Raw genomic sequence first — 25,606 nt, forward strand, 5'->3', positions numbered from 1 at the left:
ATTACAATAATTAAATGAAATAACATATGCAATGGGAACTCTATTTCACGTTAAGATTTTTCTATAAATCTACAACTTCTCTGATAAAAAAAATACATAAGACAACATTACAAGGCAAAACACAAAATGAAGTGCTGAATTTTAATATCTTATTTAATCATACTTAAATACATATTACTCTTTGAAAAGTTATAGAGAAGAACTACCTTATACCTTTCCAAATTGGTATTTTTAATTGTGGCCCAACTCTTATGACTCTTTACCATGTGCAGTCCAATTCCTACTGGGTAAGTTCCTAAAGTCAGCATGAAGCTAAATGCATGTATGATAGAACTTATCCAAAAGAATTAACAGGTTCTTTTCCATAAAATAAAAAGAAACTGCTTTTGTTCCTTCAGTATCTATGCATTCTAAATGTTGAAATGTTTTTTTCTACTACTATTGGGATGAAAAGAATCTGAGCCTTGGGTAGAAACCTTTGGACTGTAGAAACTAATCTATTCCATCCTGTATTAGAACAGAAGCCACCCACAGACAAATTCGCCTATTTCTGCCAGTCCTCCAATAAGAAAGAAAGGACAGAGAAGGGTCAGAGTAAAAAGGGAAATGGTAAATTCTGTTATAGCAGTTACCTTCTTGGACTCTATTTTCTCAAGGAATTTGCCTGGTTGCAGAGTCTCCAGCTGGTCTATAATAGCCATTAGGAAATACAGACAAACACATATGGTCTACCATCTTTTCAGGGATTTCCAGAAATATATGTGACCAAAAATTTTTTATTCAAAAAGGGGGAAAAAACCTAACTAAATAAATATTTAATTAAATGTAAAAAAAGGAAAAGGAAGGGAAGGACAGAAGAAGAAAGAATAACCCAGATTAATTCTCTGCAGCTGTTTATTTCATTTCTACTCCTCAGTTCAGCATTTTCTAAGGTGTGTTCTGCTGACCACTCATTGGATGGGATGTGATTAACGGGTCTATGTGAAAAAGCTTCCTTGGGTAAGCAGATTTTGGAAATACTTTTTAAATACATTTCTTGTCTATAGGAATTTTCGGAGCCTCCAATGTGTATTCAAACACATTACGAATCTCCAAAATTAGGTGTTTGGCAGAATTCCAATGGTACATAAACTCTTGAAAATGTACCAAACTACTACCAGGAGAACAACTGAGTCCTACTCCACTGTAGCTCTAGTTCTAAAGTCTCTTACACTAACTACTAGGACCAAAATCAAAATTTCTCAAGGTATTAGAAATCAACATACTAGAATACCCTCTCTACTTCAGTCAAAACAGTAATCCCCATTTCTAGAACCCACAGTGAGCAGACTGTGTAGGATAATTCCCACAGCATATGTACTCCCTGAAATACTAACTCAGTGTGAAGTCTCCAACTCAAACATATTTACCTGCCCTGTGGATGTTCCAACAGCCATCGTCAGGGCGCCGTTAAATTTCAAAGCTGAGATGGTTGGTAAACTGTTTATCCTGAAAGGCAAAATATTCATGCTCCATGTAAATGTAACCAAACCTCCTTCCAAGTAGCAAATTCATGATTGATCCCCACTTCAAATCTATACGGAAAATCAGATTTCTAGCCTTCTGTTTAAAAGGTACTGAATCCAAACCTTCATAATTAAAATAAAAAATAAACTTTACATGCAAACATAATCTACCTTTAAAAATCTGAAGATTTATCAGTAAAAATAAATTTTTTAAAAAATTTGTACATTTTCTTCTTGAAAAAATCTTAATATTCTCAAAGTAGCTACTAACCAAAAAAAGTCTGAAAAATGTAAAACCAAAGGAAAAGAAGCAGTGTGACAATATCTTCCATTGTAATTAAATCAGATTAAGTTATTTACAGAAACAGACAATTTTTTACCTAGAAAGAATCAATTTTATACTCGGGCATGGGTATACCCATTCCCATTTTAAAATTAGCCATATCCAGCTAATTAAAAGCCTAGACACCAAATGAGGACCTTAGAATCTCTAAGTACCAAAGATTTTAGAATGTGCTTCTCACTTACTAACCAAGAACATCAGCACCAAAGCAATAATTTATGGCAGAAGGGGTGCTAGCTTAAGTCAGAGGCAGACAAGAAAGAGTCCTGTTATGCCCAGGAACCAAGCCCAACAGTCCAATCTGTTGACTGTTCAGCATCACAAGTCTCTTATGCCACCTAAAGCCTCAGCCAGTAATTACACTGAAACATCTGTTTGGAACCTTGAAGCCTCATATCCACATCAATTTGGATCACTTACTCTTCAAAATGAACTTCAGAATCATTTCCCAGTACAATGACATGTTATTTTCTCCACCTACTCAAACAAAATATGTTTCTTAATAAAATTTTGCTATTTTCTTTACATAAACTTATCACTCTGTATTTTTAAATTACTGTTGCTAGAAATGAGAACTTTTTTCTATTGTATTTTACTAACTGGTTGTTGCTGATAAATACATATATTTTGTAACTACATGACTTACTTAACTATCATATTAGTTCTTACACTTTTTCAGTTGATTATACTGGGTTTCTCAGGCAGACAACCTTATATTCAGCAGAAAATGATTGAAGACACCTGTCTTCTCTTTTCCAATATTTATATGAATTTCTCTTTCTTATATTGGTTCAATCTTCCAAAACTTTGTTAAATAACAGTGGTGACAGCTTATGTTTGTGTAGAAAAAATTAAAGCTAAACATAAAACAATAATAATATCACCCAGTGCTGAATTACCAAGAAAAACTGTTAACATTTTGGTACACTTCCAGAATTTTTCCTATGCCAATACATACACATTCATTCTTATAAAAATTTGCTAAAACTCCATAGGTAAATGTATAATTGGCTTTTTCACCTACCAGTATATTTAGAACAACTCTCCCTGATAGTAAACATGCTTCTGGAACATAATTCTTAAAGGCCATATATAGTATTATACCATTAGTAGATGTTTCATCTGTAAAATAAATACAGTAATAGGACCTACAAAAAGGGATAAATAAATTAATGTAAGTGTGCTAGTTTGAGGTTGTTGTGCACCCCAGAAAAGCTGTGTTTTGTTTCCTAGTCTAATCTTGTAGGGGCAGACCTAGTGCTTAGGGTGGGACCTTTTGATTAAGTGACATCCATGGAGATGTGTCTCCACCCTATTAAAGTGGGTCTTAATCCACTTATCAGAGTCCTAGACACAAAGAGAAATGCTTGGAGATGCAAAAAGACAACACCCCTAGGGAAGCTGTTTGAAACCAGAAGCTAGGACTGGCACACCCAGCCCCATGCATTCCCAGCTGACCAAGGTGTTCAGAGGCCATCGGCCTTTCTTAAGTCAAGGTATCTTTCTCTGGGTGCCTTGACACTATAAACTTGTAACTTAATAAATTCCTTTTATAAAAGTCAACCCATTTCTAGTATATTGCATTTCTGCCAGCATTAACAAACTAAAACAGTAAATAAAGAACTCAGAACAGTTCCTGGCAAATAAAAAGTATCATCTGATACCTATCATTTCTACCACGTTTCACTGATCAATATCCTTTTGCTTGACATTGAGGTTCTTTCTAACATTTTAATACTAATAACATTGCCATGTTAGACTAAAAAGAGTGGGAAAATACCCACCCAATACATGTTGGTAGAAGTTTAAACTGATGTAAGTCTTCTGTAAGGCAATTTAGTGATATGTACCAAAAGCCTTTTAAAACATGCATACTCTTTAACCAAGGAATTCAATTTCTAGAAACTTTCCCTCAAGAAATAATCATATAACTATAAATGGATCTAAAAAGGTGAAAAACATTAATATACCAATAGGGGTTTGGTGTCTCAAAAATTGTAATTTTTAATTGTGCATAGATAGAGGTTGATTTTTACTTTCTTTTTTGTATTTTGAAATGGCTTAACATTTTTATACAGTATTATAAATCATTTTTGAAAACTAATAAAATTATTCCTAATTTTAAAAATCAACAAAGGATCAACACTTAATCTTCAAAATGACAGCTGAAAAGTACCCCACCACCAAGGACAAAAGAAGTCACAAAAAAAATGCTGTGAATCAATATTACCCTTAAAAAAAAACATGCAAAATAAATATTCTTATGTTTTTAAAAACTCCAGTCAAGATTATTTTCTCACATCTCTTCCTTAAATTTTCTACAATGTTATTTTTATCATAGCCATTAAATTTAAAATAGAAATAGAGTTAAAGTTTCTATTTGGGATAATGGAAAAGTTTTGATAATGGGTAATGGCGGTGGTAGCACAACAATGAACATAATTAACAGCACTGAATTATATATTTCAAAACGGGTTATAAAGAGAAATATTAGGTTGTATATATGGTACTAAAATAAGAATTACCAAAAAAATCCATAGAATTTCAGAACACAAACAACGAACCCTATAAGGTAAACCATGGACTATAGTCAGCAGTACAATTATTAAAATGTGCCTATATCAACTGTAACAAATGTTCCACACCAATGTAAGGTATAAATAATAGGGTGGTATATGGGAATTCTGTCTTTTAAGCATGGTTGTTCTGTAAACTTGCAGCTTCTCCAGAAAAAAAAAAAAAGAAAAAGAAAAGAAGGAAATAGCCTTAAGATATATTACAAATAACTCCTGCTGGCCTGTTTTCTTAAATGATACAATTAATGACAAAGCTTATTCTAGAATTCAAGTCTGTTTGCTCCAATTCAAAACAAATTAATGTTTAAGAGTGAGAAAAAAAAACCTCTCTGCTTCCTAGGTAGTGAGTACTTTTTCCTTACAACCAGTTTTCTACTTTCTGAAAATAACCATGCTAATTCATTTTCTTTCATGCCCGGATGATGAAATAATGATACATGTTTTCCACTGGTTAATTCTATTAACAAATGTAGAATGTGTGAATTTTCCAATTTAAAGTTGTTTATACTATCCTCTACACAGCGATTAATGAAGTTTGTTTGTTAGCAGTACTTTAATAAAATTCAGTAATATAAAGAAAAGTATTTCCTATACTTAGTTTAAATACCATAATTAAAAGATGAAAAAACATTCATCCATTCTTAACTTAGATGGGGAAAAATATATATAAGCACAGAGATGTCTTCTTCCTAACTCTTGAAAAGTGACTCAAATTTTTTCTAGGCTCTTTACCTAAACAGGCTTTTTTAAAAAAGAAAACTATAGATTCTCTCACCTAGAAATGTACAAATCATGCAAAGTTTCATAGTAATTTAGAGATCATAGCCTCACTGTACCCAACCATCTTTCATATAAAACTACTATAGTTAAATGTCAGATCCACTGAAAACAGTATATATTAGTAAAACCACATTACTATGAATATCATGAGCCCACAAAAAACACATTCCTAAACTGATTACAGCAAATAATCTCAAGTCAAGGACTTAACTAATATGCCTGCAGATGTGTTAATATGAGCTTAGAAAAATATCTCAAAGGATATATACCAAACTGAAACAATAACCACTTCTGTTGAATGGGAAAAGGACAAGGGACATTTTACTTAATTCAATCCCATGCTTTGTTTTAGAGGTCCTTTTTTTTCCCCCAAGTGTGTGTTACTTTTCTAATTGTTTTAAACCTAGGAATTAGGAAAATAGGAATGAAAACATTGAAAATGCCTACTTCTCTCTACCTTAGAATCCAAAGAACATCTTTTTTCTTGGTTATCAAGAAGACAGACTCCTGATTCTGTTACTAGATCCTATAGAACTGGAAATATAAATTTCAACAGTATTCTTGTTTTAACAAAATTCTACTGCATCTAAAGAAATAAAGCATTCTATATAGTCCTGTAGAAAGGAATTTTATCTGGTTTACCCACTTAGCTTTTACAGGAAAGGAATTTTAAGTACAACAATCAAAACTACAACCTAAGACATAAGTTTTAAGAGTTTTGGGCTTTAGGAATTTGTTTTATTCTAATATTGATACATTTGCTTAAATCTGAAGCTGATGAATGTTTCAGGTATAAATTAATCTGTACTTACTCTGAATCTGCTGTGACACTACTTAATGCACAGTCTAACAGGCCAACTCTATTTCGAATTCTTGGGTCCCAGCACTCCACTCGCCCCTAAACAAACAAAAAGCAATTATTTCAATACTAGATGCCATTAGAAAAAATTTAGATACAAAAAAAATTAATAACAACACAACTCATGGAGAATTAAAAATTTAACTCATCGAGAATAAAAATTTAACTTTTTACCTTATATCCTTTCAGTATTGTTTAAATGTTTTACCATAAGCTGAATTTCATTTATAGTAAAAGAAAAAAAAACTAGCTAAGAAAAAAAGATACAAAATGCAATGGATAATTTAACAAATGAATATGATCGCTGAATCATTCAATCGCTATCTCTTCTAGTTTCCAGTATCTTAGAGCAGCTAGAAGTAAACACCTAAAATTGGGGAATTGTAAGCCATGTCAAACTTTGAAACACGTTCTACAACTAACTGTGGTGCTGCACTTTGAAATTTATTGTTTTTTTGTATATATGTTATTTTTCACAAAAACGAAAAAAGAAGTTGGTTGTGATAAAAACATATTTATGCCTTCTAGCCTCCTATATTCTGGAGCAGCTAGAAGGAAAAATCTGAGATCATATAGCAGCCCATGACAAACTCTGGGATCTGTCCTGTAAATACTTGTTGAAGAGTGCTTTGGAAACTATTGCTTTTTTATTTCTTTGCTTTGTATATATGTTCTATTATACAATAAAAAAGTTTTAAAAAATGCAATGGATGGGTATTTTGAGAACATTCACAATTTTGACAGCTGATTAAATAGTATTTAAGTTAGTGTTTAATATTTAGAATTTAAGAAATTGCTATCTGAATTTGTAGATTTTTTTCCTTGATGCCTAATTTTAAATTGGTTTATGCAACTTACTGTGCAAATACGGGTTTTGCAATGATTATTTGGTTACTTTATTCAAATATGCGTATGGATAAGCTAAGATATCCCTTTTTGGTGGTTCTAAGTATATTGCTTGCTTACTTAAATAAATTTTTTTTTTTAAATGCAATAGTGAAGGTATATAGGTAGTTAGTTCAGTGGTTAGAATACCCGCCTCTCATGCAGGAGACCTGGGTTTGATTCATGGACCATGCAACACCCCCTCCCAAAAATATATGCAATAGAGATTCTTGATTGGATCTTAGAATGGAGAAGTGGGATGTGAGAAAGAACAGCTATAATGGTTTCAAGGACATTTTTAGAATAACTCGGAAAGTTTAAACATTTAAATGTTACACATATAATATGTAATATTATATTCATGTTAAGTTTCTTAGGGATATTAATGGTACTGTGATTTGACAGGAGAAAGTCCTTGCATTTTAGAAAATACAAAGTATTTAGCTGAAATGTCATAATAACTGCAACTTATTTCCAAATGGTTCCTTTCCAAAATACATATGTATATAGGTTTATATTTATAAAGAAAGAGAGAAAGCAAACGTGCAAATATATGTAAGTGATTATTGAACTGCATATTCAACTTTTTTGACAGTGAATTAAAGAAGAAAAGGTGGGAAAAAATGAAGTTAAAAAATAAGAACTGCCAACAACAGAACAAGGGTGTAACTGTGGTATATTCATTTAACAGAACACTAGGTAGTCATTAAAAATGATGACATAGATATACATATTCTATAAAAATGTTCACAATCTATAAAGTAAAAAAGTAATTTATTAAAAATCCCATATGTCTCATAAAAAAAATACTGATACAAACAGAAAAACCTCTGAAAGGACACAGAGCAAACTATTAACAGACTTCACCTAAGGGAACAGGATTAGAGGAGAAGGAAACTATACTTCTCACTGTGTATTCCTCTGTATTCTTTGATTTTATAATGGTGAAATAAACATAACATATATAAAGATTTTAAAATTATTTAATATTTTAACAGAAGTTTACAGACTTTAAAACCATAAAAAAGTTATTTTTTAACATACTAGTTTTCAATAACCTAAATTTGAATATTTCTACTGCTAAAGCCTCCTTTCTTACACACTTCAAAAACGCACAAAATGCAAACACTTATATCCTATCCTATTTAGCAATACTGTTAGAAAAGACAGCAAAATCTAATGCATAATGCTAGAATTATTGTAAAAATAAACTTCTGACTCTAGTCTGATAAGGCACATCAATTTTCAAGCTTTCAATAACATAGGAATTTCAGGAAGCCCAGTCTATGGGGAGTACTATCTACCTCTCCCCAAAACATCTCAGTGCTAGTCTTTAAAACAGCTGATGAAACGGTAGCCCATTTTAATACACAAAATCTCTTATAGAGCATGTTTCCTGATATCTAGCCTAGATTATACTAAGGACTCTATTTAAAAACTGTTTTCTTATAGCAACTTCCTCTCAGTAATCTCAAGCAAAATAATTACCAAGAGAATACTTCATTGGCCTAATTTAGGCATAAAAGTGTTGTAACATACTCAACATAGTTTTACATATTTCTGTTATATTAACTTCGTGTGTCCCATTTCAAATCATAATCTCTGTTTGTTTTTGCATGGGCAGGCACTGGGAATCAAACCCGGATCTCCAGCACAGCAGGCAAGAACTCTGCCTGCTGAGCCACTGCAACCTGCCCTCAAATCACAATTTCTCTCTTTTTTTTTTTCATGGGCAGGCACTAGGAATCAAACCTGGGTATTCGGCATGGCAGGCAAGAACCCTACCTGCTGAGCCACCGTGGCCTGCCTATCAAATCATAATCTCTTAACATAAAAATAATTTGAGTAAAGGAATCTACATTCCATCCAAATGGAATTGGTTTAATAAACTATATAATACATTTAAACAATGAACACCTACCTATTAATTTAGGAAATTAGATTGGCAGTATAAGTACCAATATATAAGGATTCTCATTATATACTATATTAAAATGAAAAGTAAGATGGAGAATAACTGGAATACATAATTTCTTTTTTAAAAAAAGTTTAAAAGTATTATGCATACATATATATGTATTGTGCACACTTGTATATACAAAGTAAAAATCATGAAGGGATACATTTCAAACCATGTACCTCTAGGGCATAGGATTTAATGAATGGAATGTATAAGGGGACACTTTTTAATTTTATACTTCTGAGATATTTCCCTTTTTTTTATGAGTTTTTACATTACTGTAATTAAAACAACCTGGAAAATTCTTGGCAAGTATGAAGCACACTGTATCAAAAGTACTGTTATACGAAAAGGAAAACATTGTGTATTTTCAATTCAATATTTATTGAATATAGATGTATAAATAAATTACTATCCTATACACCCTTAGAGTTTATAATGTTTCCATACAGGTTATTTCACATAATTCTCAACAATATCTCTATAAAGTGGGCAAGATAAGTGTAGAAGGCTGAATTGTGTCTCCTAAAAGGATATGTTCAAGTTCTAAAGCCTAGTATCTGTAAATGTGACCTTATTTGGAAATGAGGTCTTTACAGACACAATCTAGTAAAATTGAGGTTGTACTGGATTAAGGTGGGCCCTAAATCCAAAGGCTGGTGACCTCATAAAAGAAAGATCTGGAGGTAGACACACACACAGAGGGAAGAGGCCATGTGAACAGGCAGAAATCAGAGGGATGCACCTACAAGCCAAGAAATGTCAGTCTATCAGCAAACACTAGAAGCTTCATGTGTTCCATTTCAAATCATAATCTCTCAACATAAAATTTTTTTTTTTTATTTTTATGTTCAGATCCTATAGAAGGAAACAACATTGCCAACATTTTGATTTTGGACTTCTAGTCTCCAAAATGCTAGAGAATAAATTTCTTTTACTTTAAGTCACCCAGTTAGTGGTAATGTATTAAGACAACCCTAGGAAAGTAATACAGTAAACATTACCATCTCTGTTCCACAGATGAGGAAACAAAGGCGCAGGGAGAATAACTAATTCAATCATGAAACTAACCAATAGGTAGGAGATAGCTGGAACTGCATGGTGTACTGCCACCCATGAAAAGCCACTGTCTGCACTGCTCCCCTTGAGTCAGCAGCAATCCAGCAGCAATGGTAAGCTGTGCTCAGCCACTTAGACCTCTCCAACTAATTTCCAATGATCCGTGTATTTACGCCAAATCAGAGGCATGATGGGGCACAGTCTGCAGCTGTGTCTTCCTATGGAAAGGCAAATATTCCATACAAAAGGCAAACCAGTGGCTGTCACCTATTTAGCACCTGCTCTAAAGAACCAAGTAACACTGTCTTTAACGAAAACTCTAAACATAATTATTGAATGTAAAACAAATATTTTTTTAAAAACTAAAGTCAACGTGTACCTACCTCTATTGTTCCTGTGGCAAACAAGCCATGCACAGGATTTATATCACAAACATTATTCTCCCTAAAACAGTAATGCAACAAAGGAAAAGTATTAGTTAGCATGTACATTAGGGGGAGAACACTATTCAGTAATAGGGGTAGAACAGTAGTCAGTAAACCTTCTAAATAAACAGTCAGCCCAACTTTGGTGGGAGGCAACATATGCAGACCCGCTCTCACTCATCTGCAAATGGTGAACACCAAGGCATAAAAGAGTCAAATGTTTGATTCTCAGACACCAGAGCTTCTGGTCTCCAGGGTGATACTCTGCTGGCCACATGAAGCAAACACTATCCTATGGCCATGAGAATAAAGGTTTATTCCATTTTCTCAATTCTCTTCCTAGGCAAGGAAGCATTCCTAAAAGGGTATTGACTATGACTATGATAATCCTGAGACTAGCCTGAGTTGAATACATTGATTCAAACCTCCATTTCCTCCTCTGTTAAATGGATATTTTGCCTACCTCATTGGGTTGCTTTGAGGGTTATGTGAAAAGAACTGTAAAACGCTCAGCATAGACTCCAGAGTACAGAAGATACCCTCACAAAGTGAAAAGGAAAATCCAATAAAGTTCCTCATATTCATAGATAAGAAGTAACCAAGTTCTACTACTTATCTAGCTATGCGATCTTGTGCAATCTACTTAATCTCTCTGAGCTTCAGCAGCTCTATTTATAAAATGGGCATGATAACAGTACCTATCATAAAAATTTACTGTGAGATTAAAATGAGTTAGTAGATGTAAAATGACTAAAAAATGACTGGCATAAAAATTAATGGTGATGATGGAGTGATACAGAGAAGGTTGGGTTTAACAAATGAGTATGAGTGTTGAATCAGTATATTGACATCTCTTTTAGTCTCCAGTACCTTAGAGCACCTAGAAATAAAAACCTAAAATTGTGGAATTGTAAACACATTTCTACAACTAATCTGTTGTGTTCTACAACTAATTGTTGTGATGTACTTTGAAATTTATTGTTTTTTTGTATATATGTTACTTTTCACAAAAAAGAAAAAAGAGAAGGAAGAGTATAGTAGAGAAGATAGGATTTAATAAATTAATATGACTGCTGAATCAATATATTGCTATTTCTTTTGGTGTCCAGTGTCTTGGAACAGCTAGAAGAGAAAAGGAAAACTCATGGAATTGTAACTCATACCAAACTTTAAAATCTGTTGTATAACTACTTGTTTAAAATGTACTCAGAGGGCAGTATGATGGGTGGCTCAGTGGCAGAATTCTTGCCTGCCATGCCAGAGACCCAGGTTCAATTCCTAGAGCCTGCCCATGAAAAAAAAAAATCTTTTTTTTGTATATATGTTATTCTTCACAATAAAAAAAATGTTAAAAAAAATGACTGGCATATACTAAGTGCTTTCACTCTATTAATTATATTATATCACATTCAAAAGTATAGAATATATAATAAAAGAAAAACTGGAAAAACCTTAAACGTCAGTTAGCAAAATAAAAATTAAAATTAAAAAGCAGCACTCAAAGTTAATTCAAAATTTCTCCACAAGAAAAAAATACCAAAAAGCAAAGCCATTAATGAAAACTTTAAGAGCACTACCAAAAAAAAAAGTAGCTTAGGTTTTTAAGGTACGTTTCTGAAGTTATTAGTGTATTTTAGAACTTCTTTAAATTAAAATTTGAAAGAAATCACAAGATCATCAGTGAATTTTTGTTTCAGAGAAAACTTAGTGGTACTCTTTTTAACTAGGTGGCTTAAATGTTCTTTGCTAACATTAATATGTTATTTCCTAAGAATCTGAGCATCTGTCTCCATCTCCTGGCCAAAATAAATATGGCAGTATTACTAAAAATACTCACGCAGCATCAGTTTGTAGAGGATTCAGGTACCGTCCTTGTTCTAGGTTTAATCTGTAAACCTCAGAGCTACAAAGCAACAAAGATAAAACTCTGGTAAACTACAATGGCTTTTCTGTAAGTAAATATTATTTTTAGGAATATATCACTTATAAAGCATTGAATCCCTTTATAAAACTGATAAAAATATATTCTAAACCTAAAACAATCAGTTTGTGAATCTATAAAACTGATTTAAATCATTCATGTGCCAAGGAAATATTATGAAATCAGAATAGAATGCTATTCACAAAATAACCCAGAGAATGTTCATTATAATAGCAAGTAAAAAAGCAAGATTCATATAAGAAATGACTAGAAGGAAAAACAATAAAATACTAATTAGGGTTTTTCTAAGTTCTATAATTATGGGTGATTATCTTTTCTTTTTTATTCTTTTCTCCATTTTTCCCAATTTTCTGAAGTGAGTATGTATTTTTTATAATCATAAAAAGGTAGCATTTAAGAATAAAAGTTTAAAAATACTCCAAGCAATATAATTAAGAAACTAACTCCAAAACAACATTACCCTATTAGTTATCCATGTCTCTGTGTCTAGACTTTTAGTACCAAGCCAATAAAAATCAAAGATAAAATTTTAAATGAGCCAGTCACTTCGGAGCCATACTCGTTTAGTCAACTAAAGACAGGGAACATACTCTTGTTTAAACTCCTCCACCCAGTTTCTCTTAATCAGAGCACATGAACCACAAACAGCCTTAATCACAAACTGGTCACTGATGTTGAAACAAACATAAAGCAGAAGCTAGAAGTACTGGAAAATAAACAGAAATCTGGGAAATTAAAAAAAAAAATCTAAACATAGTGTTTAATAAATTAAGGTAAAAAGACTATGTTAAACAGGCTTGACTATTTCCCACCATACTTCCTGTTTTAACTGTTGGGATATGTAACTACGGAAGGTATTTTTAACACTAAAAACGACATATCTTATTAAGTCAAACGAGGTGTTAAAACAGTATGTTATGACCCCACTTATAAAATGCACCAATATGGAGGCAATAGGTTTGTTTTGTTTTTGCTTATCCCTTACTTTCAAGGTTTTTACAATAACCATGTGTCACTTTGAATTATTTTTTTAAAGTAACCTATTGAAATAAACAAAATGTGAAAGATGTTTAAGAAACAAATTGTTTTAGGGAAGTCGAAAGAAGAAAACAGAGTGATGAGATCCAATACCTTGCACCAACAAAGTACAAGTCACAGGATGGGTAGTGGTACGAGAAATCTCTCCCAAACTTTGGTATTCTGGTTTTGTAATAAAAGCCTTGTTGTGAATGAAATTCAATATATCTATCATTATGTAAGAAGACAATCTGAAAATGAGACAAGAAAATTAGTTGGCTCAGGTTTCCAGGTAAAGCATCTGTTTCATCACTATCACTAAACAAGGCAAAGCAAAAATAAACAAAACAAAAAAATAAAATAAAAAAACCTGCTCTCTCTCACCTGCCTTCTTTTTCTCCTTAAATCCATCCCCCCACCCTACCCTTACCACTCCTCCCCCCCCACACACACACACACAATCTGCCTCTCTATTGTTTTCTTGTTGGCATGGGCAGGCTCTGGGAATCAAATCTGGATCTCCTGCATGGCAGGCGAGAATTCTGCCACTTGAGCCACCGTTGCCCGCCCTCTCTATTGGTTTTTTAATGCCTTCTTGCATCACAGATTGTTCTCTGCAAATTTTAACTTTTAATTGAAAAACCTTAAGCAAAAGTCCTTCATTTTATGGTGCCAATATTTTATAAAGTAAAGCACTGCACAGTAAACTCAACAAGTAATTTCCCATATCAATAATTCTACAATTTTCACACAGGCTCTTGGTAAAATATATAAATTTAACTTGAATGTATTAGAAAGGTATCTTTACAATCTGACAGTTGTAAAGCAAAATTTATCAATATTTAGAGAAAACAGATCATAAAATTACATGTTCCAAAACAAATGAAAAATGGCCACCATAAGCGAAAGGCTAAACTATAGCCCATAGTTTCCAGAACTGAAGTCATCAAAAAGCTATGTCAATTAAGAAAATTAAATTTGCCTTGAAGATGACATTTGACATTAGAAAAACAGTTTTCATTTAAAATTGAATAAGAACTTTACTAACAATCATGTAACTTCTAAAAATGACCACAAACAGTTGAAAGATGAATTAATGGTACCAAATAAAGAAAGAAAAGAGAAAAATCTGTTTAGCTATGAACTGTTTCAGAATATACCACAACATTTACAGGATTAGTAGTGAATTGTTAGTAGTGCACAGTACACTTAGGATAGAGTGCATGGTGGGTGAATAAAATTGCTTAAAAAAATAGAAACTTATGGGATACAGTGAAGGCAGTCCTGAGAATTACAGTCCTAAACACTTACACTAACACATGAAGAAAAAGCTAAAACCAAAGACCTATCTGCACATCTGGATGAATTAGAAAAAGAACTGGAAACTAAAAAAACAGAATTAATGAAACCAAAAGTTGGTCCATTGAAAAGATCAATAAAATTGAGAACTCTTTAGCTAGAGAAAGAAAGAATGAAAGTGGACACAAATAAATAAAAAATGAAAAGGGTGACATTACTACCAACCCCACAGGAAAATAAAAGAATTAAGAGGAACTTTAAATCACTGTACCCAATAAACTGGACAACGTACATGAAACGAACAAATTCCTAAAAGAACAAAAACCATCTACACTGACTCAAAAAGCTCTTCACAGACCTAGGAAGAAGACTGAATCAGTAATCAAAACCCTCACAAGAAAAGCCCAGCATTTGATGGCTTCACTGGTAAATTTCACCAAATATTCAAGAAGAATCAATAATAATCCTGCTCAAACCTTCCCAAAATTGAAGAAGGGGCAAAGTTCCCTAATTCATTCTACGAGGCCAACATCACCCTCTTACAAGAACTAAAGAAAGATACCACAAATAACGATAATTACAGAACAACATCCCTTATGAATATAGATGCAAAACTCCTCCACAAAACACCAGCAAACCAAATTCAACAACACATAAGAAGAATTACATATACTATGTTCAAGAGGGATTTATCCCTGGTATGCAAGGGTGGTTGAACATAAGAATAGCAATTAATGTAATATACCATATGAATGGAATGAAGGAAGAAAACAACATGATCATCTCTATTGGTGCAGAAAAGGCATTTGACAAAATCCAAAAACACTTCTTATTAAAAATTTGGAAAAGAAGGGCACTTTCTCAACATCCTAAGGGCCATAAATGAACTCTACAGCTAATATCATACTCAATGGTAAAAGTTTCAAGGCTCTCCCTGTAAGATCAGGAACAAGTCAAGGATATTCACTGTCCTGTCATTCAACATTGTATTGGAAGTTCTTGTCATAAGTTAGGAAAGAAAAGAAAATATGCATTCAAAATGGAAAGGAAGAAGTAAAACTTTCCATAGCTACAAATAGCATTACCCTGTATCTAGAAAATCCTGAAAAATGAACATGAAAACTACCAGCGCTAATAAACAAATTCATCAGGATGCCAGGTAAAAGATCAACTCACAAAAAGTAAAAAGGTTTCTACACGCTTGTAATGAACAATCTGAAAAAGAAATCAAGACCAAAATTCCACTTACAACAACAATTAATCAAATATCTAGGAATGAATTCAACCAAGGAGGTACAGGACTTACACACAGAAAACTACAAAATATTGCTAAAAGAAAACAAAGGAGACCTAAATAAATGGAAAGATTTTCCATGTTCATTGATTGAAAAACTTAATATCATTAAGATGTCAATTCTACCAAAAGCAATTATAGATTGTATGCAATCCCAATCAAAATTCCAACAGCATTCTTTGCCAAAATGGAAAAGTCAATTATCAAATCTATATGGAATAGGGCCTAAAATAACCAAAACCATCTTGAAAATGAAGAACCAAGTTGGAGGACTCAATTCTCAGTTTTAAAAGTTACTACAGGGTGGGCCACAGTGGCTCAGCAGGCAGAGTTCTGGTCTGCCATGCCGGAGACCCAGATTTGCTTCCTGGTGCCTATCCATGCAAAAAAAAAAAAAAAAAAAAAAAAAAAAACTTCTACAAAGTTACAGTGGTCAAACAGCATGGTACTGGCACAAGGACAGACAGAAGAGTGGAATGGAGTTGACAATTTAGAAATATACCCTCACATCTATGGCCAGTTGATTTTGACAAGGACGCCAAGTCCATTTCATTTGGAAAAAGTCCTATCTTCAACAAACGAGGCTGGGAAAACTGGATATCTACATTCAAATAAATGAAGGAAGGAATGTTTTTGAGATAAACATTTCCACGCTCAGACTTACACGCACGTGCAACCAGCGGGTCCCCTTTTGCAGTGAAGGGTGTTAAGTGAAGGACCAGATTTATTTTTTTCCTCAGGTCAGAGGCTGAGGGGGCATTGAACAGTGACCAAATAGAGACCTCTTTGGGTCAATATTTCTTTTTTTAGCGCATTTAATGGTGATAACAGGGGAAGAAGGGAGTAACGGATGATGTAGGCATGAAGAAAGGGTTTCGTCCCCACTGCTTGTTAACTTGTTAAGGAAGATACCTACATACTTCATACTATACACAAAGATTAAATGAAAATGGATGAAAGACCTAAAAATTCCTAAAGGAAAAAATAACTAAGCATCTTCAGGACCTCGTGTAAGGTTATATCTTCTTGGACTTTACATCAAAAGCACAAGCAAAAAAAGAAAAAATAGATTAATTGGGACTTGATCAAAATTAAAAACTTTTACACATCAAAAGACTTTTACTGAGAAAATAAAAGGGCTTCCTACCGAATGGGAGAAATATTTGAAAACTACATATCCAACAAGGGTTTACTATACAAACTATATAAAGAAATTCTAAAATCATCAATAAAAAAGACAAACAACCCAATTTAAAAAGGGACAAAAGACTCGAATAGACGTTTTTCCAAAGAAGATAAATAAATGGCCACAAAGAATATGAAAAAATGCTCAACATCATTTGCCACTAACAAAATGCAAATCAAAACCACGACAAGATACCTTTTCACACCCACCAAAATAACTACTATTAAATAATGGAAAATAAATGTTGGACGATTCAGAGAAATAGGAACACTTGTTCTTTGTTGGTGGGACTGTAAAATGGTGCAGCCACTGTGAAAAACAATTCGGCAGTTGCTCAGAAAGTTAATTCTAAACTACCATACGACCCAGCAATTCCACTTCTAGGCATGTACCAAAAGAACTGAAAGGGGGACTTAAACAGATATTTGCACACCGATCTTCATAATGGCATTATTCACAATTGCCAAAAGATGGAAGTAACCCAAGAATTCATCAACTGATGAATGGATGAAGTTCTGAAACATGTGACAACATGGATTAACCTTGAAGAACTCAAGTCGAGTGAAATAAGCAAGACACAAAAGGACAAATACTATATTAACTCACTGATAAGAAATAATTAGGATGAGTAAAATCATAAAGTCAGAAACAAGAATACAGTTTACTAGGGGCCACACTGGGGGTAGAAAATAGGGAGTTAATGCTTAATCAGTATAGTTTTTCTATTCTAGCAATGTAACAGTTTGGGTAATGGATGATGTTGAATGAAATCAACATCACTGAATTATATATTTGGATGTGGTTAAAAGAGGAAATTTTTATTTTATGTATATTACAATAAAAAATTAAAAAGAAAACATAGGTCTCTATAGCACAGTGAACACTAATGCAAACTATGGACTCCAGTTAATAATACAACTATAATTATATTCTTTTATCAATTGTAACTAAGGCACTCCACTAATGCAAAATGTAAATAATAGGAGGGGGTATATGGGAACTCTGTATTGTTTGCGTGATTTGTCTGTAAACTTACAACTTCTCTAATAAACAAAGAGAAGAAAAACAAAAGAAACAAAAAAAAGAAAAAGAAAATTTAACATACAGCACTGCTATTTTACTTTTCATATCTGAATAAGAAAATGAAAGCAACTTGGGAAATAAATCTATTTTTAATATAATAATCAGAACCAAAAACCTAGAAATAAAGGTCTAAAAGAGATGACTGCTACCAATTCTTGACAATTTCATATATGATATATCATCCATATGATATGGAAGGACAAATTTTCCAATATCAGGTTGGCCAGAGCTTATAATTATCACTGTTGTTTTAAAGGATACTAAGTATCATATGTTACAAACTGAAAATATATTAATAGAAAATGTTTAGTTATATCTTACTACACAGTCACGTTTAACAGGATCATCACAAAAATAATTATCAACATACAATTCCACACATTTATTTCTTGAATATAGCCATCACAAAACAATTCTATCAAACATACCTTCGAATAGTCATCAGATAAAATTTCAAAGGTGACAACTGAAAAACAAGAAGTAACAGGAAAAAACATAATTATCAAGGAGGGATTTTAATGAAAAATGCAACAACGCAAAGGACTCTAAACTAATTTTTGATCCTGCTGAAAACATGAATAAAATTTCCATATTATAATGCTACCAAAGTACCAAATGGAAAGTTAAGGTACAATTTCTCAGTACAGATCAACTAGACTGTCTGCAGAACTGAAGTCAATTAAAAAATAGGTAAATTCAAAAAATGTAGTTACTTTTATATATTTCCACTATTTTCCTGAGATGTTCAAAATAAACCAATTTTTAAGACAAGACTTTCAAATGTACATTAAGAAACAACAAAAAATTGCCATTTAAAAAAGATAACAATAGCTTTTTATCCCATATAGTACCCCTGCTAAAGAAAATAAAGAACTAAAACTGCTGTTATTAGTGGGACACTGTTTTCAAAAAGCAGAGGGTGAGTTAGGGAAATATGCTTATAATTCAACTAACTCAGTCCCAAACACTACCAAACGATAAAAAATACATGAAAACTTCCCATTTTACTTGTCACCTGTGGTATGCAGAAGTCTAAGAATGACCCTCAATGACCTCTGCCTTGTGCAACCCCCTCCTCTTAGAAAATCTGCTAGAACTTGTGAATCTAATGAAACACCACTCCGTAGATTAAACTGCATTATAATGCAAAGGGAGGTCATCAGGATGCGCTTAATCTAATCACATCAGTCCTTTACAAGAGGTTTTCTTGGGCTGGCAGCAGAGGGAGAAGAACAAGAAAAACTGGAGCTACTGCTGGCCTGAAGATGGAGGGGTGACAGAATCTAGAAGCTGAAAGTAGCCCAAGCCAACAGCCAGCAAGGAAATGGGGAGCTCAGTGCTACAACCACAAGGAACTGAACTCTGCCAACAACCTGAATGAATTTGGAAGCAAAATCTTTCCCAGCTGCCCCAGCTAAGAATGCAGCCCAGCTGACACCTTCATTTCAGCCTTGTGACATCCTGAGAGAAGACAGCAGATTCTGCAGATTTATGACCAACAGAACTCTGAGCTAATAAATGGATGTCATTATAAGCTGCTAAGTATACACCACCCATTCCCATTTTAATTTACACCATTCATTCCCATTTTAAAAAGTAGAAAAGCAGTCAAATACAGTAAGTTAATCTCATGAATTCAAATCTAACTTCTCACTCACCTTCTGAATCTAAACACCTTTCAAACTTCAAGGATAATTGATAGGTGTCGTAACATCGAACCCGAGGTTTATATGTTCCTATAAAAAATTAATATTATGTGAAAACTTAAGGACAAATTTTTCATAGCCAATACCCCGCACACAGCCAATATACTGAGCACATCTCGACTATACTTTTTGTTCAGAGCTAGGCAGGATTAATTATAGCCATATCAAAGTAAAAGGATTTAAAAGCAGTCCCTCCCAAACATCCCAAGGAGAAAATGGGAAAGGGTATCAATAAGTAATAAACAATGAAATACCAATAACTAGTAAATATCACTAATAAGCTAACAAAGTTAAACCAGTGAACAATTTTTTGTCTATTAGACTCGCGGACATTTAAAAAATGGCTAATATGTGGTGCTGGTGAGGGTACTGGAAAATAAGTATTCTCATACACTACTGGTATACCGATACAACTTCAGAAGACAATCTGGCAATATCCATAAAACATATGATGTTTATTCACCTTAGCTCTGTATTCTAACTTATAGACAAATTCATCCTGCAGAAATAAACTCACAGTATATCAAAGACATGAAGAATGTTCACTGCAGCATTGTCTATAAATAATCAAAATCTGAAAGCAAATAAAATATCCAGCAGTAGAGAAATGGTTAAATACACCATGTTCACAGTAGAATACTATAAGGCCCAGAAAGAGGATGACGCAGTCTGTAACTCCTGACAAGGAGAGCTATGGAAACACACAACAAAAGTAAGAGTGTGCAGGGAGAGCACTAGCAAGCATGGCAGAATGGTACCTATATGATCCTATTTTTGTAAAATTAAATAATAAGAATGTTAGCATTCTGTATAGAAAAAAGTTGGAGGACTTTCATAGGCCATGTATTTCTGTAATGTTTGCTTTTTATATAAGTTTATCATGTTTGGAATCAGGAAAAGAAATCAATGAACTCTTTAAACCAATAAGGACATTTTCAAGAGAAAAGAATGAGGTAATCCTAAGCTTAACAGCATCAATCAAAACTCAAGATCCCATTTAAACACGGAAGTTAAAAAAAAATCAATATATCATGCACCAATTCACTCTCTCTAAGTCCAACTCTGCAAGTGAAATCATTGCCCTTCCCTCTACATGAGAAATGACATCCAGGGCTAAGTCTCCCTCCCTGGTGACATGAGAGATTACTCTTAGGGATGAATCCAGCCCTGGCACTGTGGAGTAAACAATTACATCCTGACCAAAAGGGGGAAAAGAAGTATAACTAATAAAGTATCATTGGCAGAGAGAGTTCAGACAGAGTTGAGAGGCTACCCTGGAGGTTGTTCTCATGCAAGCTTCAGTTAGACCTCACTACCTATCATAGCCTGCCAAACCCCAACTAGGACCCTTCCAGCCAATTCTAAAGAATATTTAGGGGAATATATAAGATTCCACAAGGATTCCATGCATTAGAGTACCTTTCCAGAAACTTACAACCTCCAAATGGGTCCCTGGACCAGATAAGTCTAGAAACCTAGAGGGTCCAGCCTCCCCAGAATATCAGATAGCTCCATCTCCCTACCCCATATTATGGACAGCCCCTTCCAACATGAAAAAGTTAGAATTGCCATAGCCCAAACACCCCTAAAGAAAGGGACAGAAAGATCAAAGGTGATGGTGGAGTTATACAGTGAATATAGGATTTAACAAATGAATATGACTGCTGAATCATTAAACTGATATCTCTTTTAGTCTCCAGTATCTTAGAGCAGCTAGCTAAAATTGTGGAATTGTAACCTATGTTAAACTCTGAAATATATTCTACAACTAATTGTGGTGTTGTGCGTTGAAATTTATTGCTTTTTGTATATATATTATTTTTCACAAAAAAGAAGGGAAAAAAGTCAGTTATGGTGATAGAAAAATATTTAAGCCTTCTAGCCTCCTATATTCTGGTACAGCCAGAAGGAAAAATCTGAGAGGATCATATGGTAGCTAGCCCATGACAAACTCTGGGATCTGTCCTGTAACTACTTGTTAAAGAGTGCTCTGAAAACTGTTGCTTTTTTATTTCTTTGCTTTGTATATATGTCATACAATACAATAAAAAATTATATATATATATATATATATATATATATATATATATCATGGCCAACTATTGTATGATGACAATTTGACAATTTTAATAGATCTGTGGGAGGGATGTGTATGTATGTGTGCGTGTCCAAGTATGTGGTATGTATAAAAGATCTGAAAGGCTACATGCAAAATTGTCAGTATATATAGAACCTTCACTTCCTTTTTTGTTTATTTTTGGTATTTTGTTTTGTTTATATTTCTGTGTTGTCGTAAGGATTTACATGTATTACTTCAGCCAACAGGAAACAAATCTGACAAAAAAAATAGAAATATAAGTAAAAGTAGCCCCTGGATTTATCTTGCTCTTTCACGCACAAAAATTAATTACTAGAAAAAAAAATTAATAAGACTAACGATGCCCTAAGAATAGAATGCTATATGGCATGATCATAAATCTAATGCTTACAAAAGGAACCAAGAGGCTGCTTATTTAGTTACAAATCAATACTCAGCACATTTCTTTAGTTCATTCCTTTGGACAGTCTATTTCCCCCACCACACTAAACATTCTTCAAGGGCTGGACCATATCTTATTCAGTGTTTGTTTGTTTGTTTGCTTTTTGGGGGGGGTGCACGAGCCAGGAATCAAACTCAGATCTCCCACATGACAGGTGAACATTCTACCACTAAACTACTGTGCACCTCAAGTTTTTATTTTACTCACAGGGTCTAAAACACTGACGGCAATCTGAAACAGAAGTAGGAAGAGATCAAAAGAAAAAAACACTATTGTATTAAATAAAGAAGTAAGTGACACCCCAAGTCCACTTCCCCCACCAATACCAGAAAAAGGACATTCAAGAAGAGTTGAACCAGAAGGACTCTGAATTCTAAGAACTATACCATCCAATATGGTAGCTAGTATTATCAGTGGCTACTTTAATTAAATAAATCAAAATTAAAACTTCAGTTCTTCAGTTACACTAGCTGCATTTCATATATTCTTATTTAATATTCTTTTAAATACAAAAAACTTAAAAGTTCTGAATGAAAAGAAAAGCAATTAATTTTGCCTAAAAATAAAGGATAATCTTTTAAAGAACAGTAAAATTTCACAAATATTTAACCTCTTTTTAATTTGTATTTCAGTTCTGTTAAGTACAAGATTTGTGAGTTTGAAAAAGCCACTGATTATATCTGTAAGATGAAAAAAAATGAATTACTCTCTAAATTCCTTCTAGTTCTCAAAATGGTCTTGGCATATCCACATATACTGGATTTCCTCATGCTCCTTACTGTACCTAAACACAAGACTGTAGGCTAAGAAATGTGTAGATATTAACACCACTAACATAGAATAATAAGATTGGCATGTGTATGTATATAATGTTCTATCAAATATGAAAGTCATTGGAAAAGGGATATAGACAGATACTCTTTTTTTTGGGGGGGAGGGCATGGTTCAGGAATCGAATCCAGGTCTTCTGCATGGAAGGCAAGCATTCTATCACTGCACCACCCTAGACAGATACTCTTAAAACAGAGAAAAAGTGTATATGGACAACACACAGGACATACAAACCAAAATCACAACCAAAAATGGTTGGGTAATACTGTACTTAAATTATAACATAAAATGTTCCCTATGTGTCATGGTTTTTGATAATGATAAACATTCTTAATGTAAAATCCTAGAGATGTAAAAGATTTTAGTACATAATAATTTAAAAATTATGTTAAAAATAACTTTTCTGGAACTCTCATTCACTGTTGGAAAAGTTCTGGCAGTTTCTTATAAATTTAAACACACAATTGTTTCACTGATTGTAGCAAAGGCACTACACTAACGCAAAATGTTACAATGAAGGAAAACTGTGTGTGTAAGCAGGGGGTAATAAGGGAACTCTGTACTTTCTGCATGATTTTTCTCCAAATACTCTACTTAAAAAAAATTTTCTTTTAAACCTAAACACACACCCATCCTACAACCCAACAATTCTACTCCTAGGTATTTACCAAAGACAAATGAAACCATATGTCCACAAAAAAGACTTGTACAAAGTTGTTCATGTGCTTTATTAATAACAGCCAAAAAATGAAGAGGCCAGGTGTCCACTAAATGAAGAATGGATAAATAAACTGTGATATATTCATCCAGTGGGATACTATTTGGTAATAAAAAAAAACACAAACTACTGATACATGAAACGCTGCAGATGAATCAAACACAGTATCCTTTATTGAATAAGCCCTGCACAAAAAGAATAACTGCATTTATATAAAATTCTAAAGCAAGTTAAACTTGTCTATGGTGAAAAAAGTGGGAAGCATAGCTGCCTCTGTGTGGGTGGGAGCAAGAATTTGAGAGGTGTATGAAGGAATTTTGGGGGTTGAAGGTTCTATATCTTTTTAGGGCTTTGGGTTACACAGTTACACGCATTTATCAAAATTCATCAAAATATGCTAGTGATCAATGAAAGGGAGGGGTAAGGGGTATGGTATGTATGGTTTTTTTTCTGTTTTCTTTTTATTTCTTTTTCTGAACTGATACAAATGTTCTGAGAAATGATCATGATGATGAACATACAACTATGTGATGATATTGTGAATTACTGATTTTATATATAGAATGGAATGATCATATGTTAATATTGTTTGTGTTTGTTTGTTATGTTTAAAAAAAAATTAAGGGCAGGCCACAGTGGTCCAGCAGGCAGAGTTCTTGCCTGCCACGCTGGAGAGCCAGGTTCGATTCCGGCCTTGGCTCAAGATGCCCATCCCCCTTGCCCTTCTAAAAATAAATTTAAAAATTAAAAAAATTTCACCAAAATAGCACACTTAAGATCTTTCCATTTCAGGACTAACTATAATATACAAACTCAGAGAACTGAAATCAAGAGCATAGGTTATCAGTGAAGCCTACTGTAAAGGTTCACAGATTGTAAGCTCTTACAGCAGTCACATCTATTCCAGAGGTGTAACTCTTACTTCTAAATTCTGAGATGCTGAGCCATTTGTGAATAACCTGGTTATTCCCTAGAACTTTGGATATTTGTATGACACCTGAGACTCAATTAGACCTCTGAAGCTATGAAAATCAGCATCACCCCATACAGGAACTGTTTAATAATCTGAAAAAGTGATCAGACTTCAACTAAAGATATGAATGATGCTGATCTTGATAGGACTAAAGGAAAACAGGGGAAAGGATGATACTGACTATTTTAAAACTTCAACTTCTGTGTAAGACCAAAGGAAGGGATGTTTATCTGGTGCAAATTTTATATTTTTGGTAGCACATTATTTAATTTGACTTGAATGGTCAGCTTATTCAAACACCATAATTACATGCAATCTTGAACAGAGATTAAGATCCTGTTGGTTTGTGCAGGTTAATGTGATACCCCAGTGCACCCCAGAGTGATTTGAGTAGAGAATGAAAAAGTACTTGCAAAGCCCCCTTGAGGGACTGAGAGGAGAGGAGGAAATACTGGACTTCCCCATCTGGGGAATTCCTGATATTCTCACAAGCAGTGGGGACAACCAATTTGATAAGCGGATTTGGGGGCTTGCCCCTAAGAAACTGTGGTAGTTAGGTTCAGGGTTCAACTTAGCTAGGTGATAGTGCCTAGTCCTGCTGCTGTGGACTTGAACCATTAGTATA

The 25,606-nt window shown here is 33.5% G+C and overlaps 1 protein-coding gene across 3 annotated transcripts in view; it reads right to left on the reverse strand.

Moving 5' to 3' along the window:
- NOL10 (nucleolar protein 10) overlaps window positions 1-25,606 on the reverse strand; it is a 156,498-nt gene that overhangs the window by 122,129 nt on the left and 8,763 nt on the right. For all 3 annotated transcript variants that reach the window (XM_077153179.1, XM_077153181.1, XM_077153180.1), the window contains 7 exons: window positions 19,872-19,949; window positions 18,642-18,679; window positions 13,466-13,602; window positions 12,230-12,295; window positions 10,351-10,411; window positions 6,017-6,102; window positions 1,410-1,488 (listed from right to left, as the gene is read on the reverse strand). In XM_077153179.1, coding sequence (XP_077009294.1) covers window positions 1,410-1,488; window positions 6,017-6,102; window positions 10,351-10,411; window positions 12,230-12,295; window positions 13,466-13,602; window positions 18,642-18,679; window positions 19,872-19,949 — 545 coding nt within the window. The remainder of the gene's footprint in view (window positions 1-1,409; window positions 1,489-6,016; window positions 6,103-10,350; window positions 10,412-12,229; window positions 12,296-13,465; window positions 13,603-18,641; window positions 18,680-19,871; window positions 19,950-25,606) is intronic.

The sequence above is a fragment of the Tamandua tetradactyla genome, chromosome 3 (genome assembly GCF_023851605.1).
Source record: "Tamandua tetradactyla isolate mTamTet1 chromosome 3, mTamTet1.pri, whole genome shotgun sequence".
NCBI lineage: Eukaryota > Metazoa > Chordata > Mammalia > Pilosa > Myrmecophagidae > Tamandua > Tamandua tetradactyla.